The following is a 6,519-nucleotide window of genomic DNA, read 5'->3' as shown; positions in this document are numbered from 1 at the left end:
ATTATGTTGCAACACATAGATATGTTTGTTTTTAGATCACACGATATATTTGCTAGTATTACTTAAAATACCCCCTCCATTCCAAAAAGAATGTAATCCTAGGTTTCAAATCTTCTCTAAAAAAGAATATAAATGTAGACTTGAAATAAACTTTTCCGATAGGATCCACCTATTAAAAAAACCACTACATGTCTAAAAACTATCATATTCTATTCATCCATGAGAAGAACATTCCGGAATATAACTATTGTTTTTTAGTTTCGAGAATGATAGAGTAGGGGTAAATATATAATTTGACACTACACTAATCTTAGCTCGAAAATTGAGATTTACATTCTTTCGACAGAGGGAGTAATTGTTACTAAGGCTCGAAGGTATACAAACTAGAACTGTTTCGGGACTTTTGACATTTGGGCCTAGCTGGGCTTATGTCTAGCCCAGCACGACGACTGGGCCAGTATAATGCTGTTCAAAAGCCCAACACGACGCCCGCCCCGGAACCACCCAGACGCTGACACCGTCGTCGTCGTCGTCCCCACGCAGCCGGTCCGCCTCCCTCTCACGGCGGCACCTCGTATGCGCCGTCCTCCGCCCACCTCCCTCCTCCTCGTACTGGTCTGCAGAGAACTGGAGATCCATCCATCCGGGCTCTGCATTGATTTCTTCTGTTGGTAAGGAAACCTAATCTGCTCCGACTCTAAGAGGAGTGAGTTCTGAGCAATTATATCGAAATCTTCCTTCCTCTCCTCCGCTAGTCCATTCATCAGTGGTCCGTTTACCTTCCTGAGTGGTTCCGTCTTAATCTAATGCACCCATGTATGGTTCGGTCCAATTGATTTCTTCTTCGTCTTTTTTTCTCCTTTTGATGAACTTCTTCATTAGCGCGCTCAAGATCGACCTCAGTCGATGCCGTAGGAATTGGGACACAACAAGGTGCGGGGTGAGATGTTTGTTTTCCAAGAGATCCGGTTCAACTGGACGCCGCCCTGCAGTAACTCTGTGCCTATTCCGTCACAACCGCTGCAATGCTTTGGGTGATCATGGCATTCGCTGATTCCTTGCGCATTGTGTATTTGTGGTGTTCAGCTCAAAATGAAAGGAGTACTTCAGATTAAGGGGGTATCAGGACGTGAAAAGAAGGCTCCTAAGGAGCTCGAGAGCGTCTTGAACCGATATTTCGGATATTCAGGATTTCGAGGAAAACAACTGGGAGCTATAGAAGCTGTTCTATCAGGTCTGCTCGCTTACTGTGCTTGTGTGTTCTTATATTTATATATATTGGCTAGACTTGAGTTGCTGAGATGTTTCCAACGTTGTGGGTTTTGTTTAATATGTTAAACAATTTATCGGCAGGAAGAGATTGCTTTTGTTTGATGCCAACTGGTGGTGGAAAGTCGATGTGCTATCAGATTCCAGCTCTGGTGAAGACAGGCATTGTTCTTGTCATTTCACCCTTGATAGGTGAACTGATCCGTATATTTTCCATAATGCTATAGCGTTTATTACTTGGAAATTTATACTAACAGATCCTTGATTTGATTGAAAAATCTGCTAACCAGCACTGATGGTAAGATTTATTAGCCATTGATCTCATTTTCCTGTTATTCTTCATATCTCATGGAACATCATGTGCTCAGCATATGAAATTTACAGGAGAACCAGGTTGCCAGCTTGAAAAATAAAGGTATCCCAGCTGAATTTCTCTCTTCAACACAGGCATCTCACACTAAACAAAGGGTATGGTCCCCACACGGTACAAAGTAATGCTCTTCTGGGATAGCTCAATTGATGTGCAAATTTTGGACCCCCCTGTAATCATTCACATCATAACCTCTAACTTGTACACGGCTGATACTCTGAGATTTGGAATTTTTACTTTTGTTTCTGAACTGGGCACTGTCTCTGGTAGCAAAATATGAACAGCTGTTTTATAGCTCTTCTTCTTTTTGGAATTTACAATTTTATTGAATGCATGCTTTCTCTCCTCAGATACATGAAGACCTTGATACTGGTAATCCTTCTTTAAAGTTGCTATATGTCACTCCTGAGCTTGTTGCAACGTCAGGCTTTACAGCAAAGCTAAAGAAGCTTTACAACAGAGGTCTTCTTGGTCTTGTTGCTATTGATGAGGTCTGAATTAAGCAATGCCTTAACACTTTGTTATTCTTTGATCAGTTATAAATGGCATTTGTTGCTTATTTCTGTTACTTATTTCGTACAGGCTCACTGTATTTCGATTTGGGGCCACGATTTCAGGTATGCAGTGATTTGTATGTGTTTTATGAATACTTACAGTCAATCTTAAAATTAGCGAAGCGCTATTTTCATGAACGCAGACCTAGTTACCGCAAACTTTCATCATTGAGGAAGCAGTTCCCAGATATCCCTTTGTTAGCTTTAACTGCAACTGCTGTCCTGAAGTAATGCAACCTGCGAACCTCATCTTTTATCTCTTTACTTTTTCCTCTCAATATTATCATGGTCTCATTTGCTCATTTTTTTCCTACGCCAGGGTCCAGAAAGATGTGATATCATCACTGTGCTTGCAAAATCCAGTAATTCTTAGAGCTTCATTTAATCGACCCAATATATTCTATGAAGGTAACCTTTTGATTTTATTGATCATTTATTTGCCTAGCGGTGCAAGAACTTGTCAACATGAAGGTAGCACTTAGCATCAAGACCCTATCCTTTAGTATTCCACATAAGAAATCCGTTATAGAAACTAATTCAATTGTTGTTCCCGTATAGATTAGGGTGCATTATTTTCTTAATTTCGACACTGTTATATATTTACTTTCTATAGGTCTTCAAATAATCATTGATTCATTGTTGATTAAAATATTCATCTGCCTCTATGTTCTGTTCTCCCTTAATGTATGAATTGTGTTATGAACTAATTGCAGTTCGTTGCAAGGATCTTCTTGATGATGTTTACTCTGATATATCAAATTTACTGAAGTCAAGCGGAAATGTTTGCTCAATTATATATTGTCTTGAACGGGCAGCTTGTGATGATCTAAGCATGCATTTGTCACAGCAGGGTGTCTCTACTGCTGGTATGCCGATTAAAGTCATAATTAGCGGTTAATGACTTCAAGTTGTAGCGAGATTGTTGCACTGGAATTCTTCTGGTGTTTCTATGTGCATCTCCTTAATAGCTTATCATGCTGGCCTAAATAGCAAAGTGCGAAGTTCTATTCTCGATGACTGGCTTTCATCGAGAACTCAAGTCGTTGTTGCAACTGTAGCCTTTGGGTATTGCTTCTCTTCAGTTCTTTTTACGCCATTTCACTCATTTGTATGCTGGTTCCTTGTTCACAAGTTTCAATTCTTAGAACTAATGTTTTTCCATATTTCATGTATATTTTTGCGTCGATATGACACTAACTATTGGTTTGTGGATGCTGCTCCACAGGATGGTACATAATACTCCTGTTGCATTCTATCACGTTCCTGTTTCTGCAGAAGTGCTTGTTCATATATTGTCCTTATTGTATTTTTTAGGGTATTGATAGACAAGATGTCCGTATTGTATGCCACTTCAACTTGCCTAAGTCAATGGAATCCTTCTACCAGGAGTCAGGTCGAGCTGGTCGTGATCAACGACCTTCAAGAAGTGTTTTGTATTACGGATTAGATGACCGGAGGAGAATGGTAACTAGTTTTCAAACAATATATTTTACATTTTGAACAGTAGAACTGACATGTGTGGTTTGACAGGAATTCATTTTGAGAAACCCCAAAACTAACAAATCACAACCGTCTTCCTCTTCAAATGAGCTTTCTGAGAAGGCTCTAGCTGACTTCAGTCAGGTTCTTACTGTCAAACATATATATTGGTGTACTGGGCCATGCAGTTGATTCAAGTTTATTATGTTGCCTCTCTTGATGCAGATTGTTGACTACTGTGAAAGTTCTAGCTGCCGGCGAAAAAAGGTCATTGAGAGCTTTGGAGAGAAAGTATGAGAACAATCCTGAACTTGTCAATATGTTCTCTGCTTTATGCTACGGAATTATCTTTAAAATTGTTTAGGTACGACCAACTTTATGCCAACGCTCATGCGATGCTTGCAAGCAACCAAACTTAGTGTCATCACGTCTGGAGGAACTCCGTCGTGTGCCCAACTGTCGCTTTAATAAGATCTCCCCAGTGTTCCAAAGGTACTTGACAAGGCTTGGCTGTATTTTTTTTAGAATTTTATCTGCTTGATTGATGATTGTAAGTGGGCTTATCCTTTACACTGGCATTTTCTATGCATTGATTTTTTTTTTTGTCTGCATGACAGCTCAGTTAAACCAGCACACTTGGACACAGAATTCTGGAATCGTGAAGTTGAGGCAAGCATATCAGCTGAAGACATCTCAGATTCTGATGGTAGAGTTGTAGAACATTACTCTTTTCATTTCATATTTAGAAGGTACCTCTCTGGTTGTTATTTGGATGACTGCAGTGCACTAATATATGCAGTTATTTATGGTAGATGGGAATGAGGTAGTGAGTAGTATAGCCATTTCAAAGGTTCCAGCAAAAACTGGTCTAGATGCAAAATTTAAAGCCCTGGAGCGTGCTGAAAATGCTTATTACCAAGGCAAATGTCAGACCAAGCAGCAGGTGATTCAAATGCTGCCCCTTTGTTTTTAGTTATTGTTTGTTTATAAACATCTTATGGAGTGGAATCTCAAGACCTAAGTGACATATGGGGTGGTTTTGCATTTCTTCCATTGATGAAATACTAGTTTTCTATTTGAAAAAACCCTCCCCCTTGTTAGATCTTTCATAACTTAATTACTAATTCTAATTTCAAATGGTGACTATTACAGTGTGGTGGTCTTGCTGACAAGAAAAGCATCTCTCAGACGCTAAGAGATGCATACAACAACAACAGCAACAAAGCCTTGAAGTCCCAAACAAGTTGGGGTAGGCTAGAGTTGAAACCCAGCAGAAGCAATCAAGGTTCAGGCACGTGAATAACTGTCTTCCAAGCACTCCTATCTAAGCCTAAGTCTTTGGATATATTCCATCCTTTCAAGTCTCCTTTTATTGCCTCTACCCAAGTCAACTTCGGTCTTCCTCTGCCTCTCTTCACGTTACTATCCTGTCTTAGGATTCCACTACGCACTGGTGCCTCTGGAGGTCTCCGTTGGACATGTTCAAACCATCTCAACCGGTGTTGGACAAGCTTTTCTTCAATTGGTGCTACCCCTAATCTATCACGTATATCATCGTTCCGAACTCGATCCCTTCTTGTATGACCGCAAATCCAACGCAACATACGCATTTCCGCGACACTTATCTGTTGAACATGTCGTCTTTTCGTAGGCCAACATTCTGCACCATACAACATAGCAGGTCTAATCGCCGTCCTATAAAACTTGCCTTTTAGCTTCTGTGGTACCCTTTTGTCACATATGACACCAGATGCTTGCCGCCATTTGTGGTACCCTTTTGTCACATAGGACACCAGATGCTTGCCGCCACTTCATCCACCCTGCTTTGATTCTATGGCTAACATCTTCATCAATATCCCCGTCTCTCTGTAGCATTGATCCTAAATATCGAAAGGTATCCTTCCTAAGAGATGCATGCCGGAAAATATTGTTGGATACTCTTGGACAAGCAAAGCTGCGACTTGGGAATATTCCGTAAGTCTGCTTCCAGTTTGGCACTGTTTGAAAGTGTGGTTTTGACCATTACTCACTTTGCCCAAACTGCTAATTAAAGCATGAGATACATTGTGTTCTGAACTTGTTTTTTCTCATGCACGGTATGACTTCAAGAAAACCCTCGATTTTTACATACTTGTTTGTTGTTCCATGACTTGGCATGCTGTCAGGTGCGAAAATGAGGCTTCTGCTACACACCTTGAAACAGAGTGCTTCAAAAAATATGAGAAAGTGGGCAAGACGTTCTACAACTCACAGATAGCCGCCACAGTTCGGTGGCTGTCATCCGCAACATCCAGTCAGATGCACGACCGCCTCCATGCTCTTATCGACCAAACTAAAGATGATGGTGCGCCAGGCTCCCCCGACATTGTCCGAGAGTCACCTCCAGCATCTCCTGAAATCGTCGGCGCAAGGCCAGGAGAAACCAGTAACTATGAAGCTGACGACATACCACAGCATATTCGTGAGTTGGAAAAGAGGAATCATTCCAATGAGTCTGCAAAGGGTGCTGCGGCATCGACTGTGAACATGGAGCTCCCCGCGATACCAACTGGGAACATGGCGCTCCCCCCGATACCAACGTTCAGAGAATTCTTGAGCCAAAAAGGAAGGGATCGGGCAAAGAGCTATTCAAGTTCTAATGCGGCGAACCAGCCTTCTGGTATTCGTAGGAAGTCTAGTGGTCAGGTTGATAAGGAAGAAACCAGCAAGAGGATGAAATCATGAATGTCTGTCGGGCAACTTGATTTTTTTTTGGGTCTTTTCATCACTGATCAAACATTGCAAATTTACGTTGTAGTAAAGCATTCCTGAATTCTCATGATGATTTTCCTTATCTAGTTTGTACAG

At 41.1% G+C, this 6,519-nt stretch overlaps 1 protein-coding gene across 1 annotated transcript; it reads left to right on the top strand.

Annotated features, from left to right (window-relative positions):
* The first annotated feature begins 501 nt into the window (after positions 1 to 501).
* LOC136467869 (ATP-dependent DNA helicase Q-like 3) lies at positions 502 to 6,422 on the top strand. The gene is made up of 22 exons (XM_066466668.1): positions 502 to 671; positions 883 to 991; positions 1,087 to 1,234; positions 1,354 to 1,461; positions 1,560 to 1,567; positions 1,654 to 1,737; positions 1,990 to 2,130; positions 2,222 to 2,256; positions 2,337 to 2,420; positions 2,513 to 2,601; positions 2,907 to 3,059; positions 3,162 to 3,258; positions 3,419 to 3,422; positions 3,508 to 3,657; positions 3,724 to 3,816; positions 3,898 to 3,963; positions 4,037 to 4,164; positions 4,290 to 4,378; positions 4,485 to 4,615; positions 4,825 to 4,862; positions 5,575 to 5,646; positions 5,838 to 6,422. The coding sequence occupies exons 1-22, from the start codon at positions 577 to 579 to the stop codon at positions 6,394 to 6,396; spliced, it is 2,481 nt and encodes an 826-aa protein (XP_066322765.1). The 5' UTR covers positions 502 to 576; the 3' UTR covers positions 6,397 to 6,422.
* Positions 6,423 to 6,519: the final 97 nt, after the last annotated feature.

The sequence above is a fragment of the Miscanthus floridulus genome, chromosome 7 (genome assembly GCF_019320115.1).
Source record: "Miscanthus floridulus cultivar M001 chromosome 7, ASM1932011v1, whole genome shotgun sequence".
In the NCBI taxonomy this organism is placed as follows: Eukaryota; Viridiplantae; Streptophyta; class Magnoliopsida; order Poales; family Poaceae; genus Miscanthus; species Miscanthus floridulus.
Note: the sequence above shows the minus strand (reverse complement) of the source record. Positions and strands in the feature narration are given on the sequence as shown.

Bases quoted from the DNA above. Each gene is read 5' to 3' on its own strand.
- LOC136467869 (XM_066466668.1), top strand. From the start codon at position 577: ATGCGCCGTCCTCCGCCCACCTCCCTCCTCCTCGTACTGGTCTGCAGA. The intron at 992-1,086 runs GTAACTCTGTGC...TGTGGTGTTCAG, and splicing joins CAACTGGACGCCGCCCTGCA to CTCAAAATGAAAGGAGTACT. The intron at 2,257-2,336 runs GTATGCAGTGAT...TCATGAACGCAG, and splicing joins ATTTGGGGCCACGATTTCAG to ACCTAGTTACCGCAAACTTT.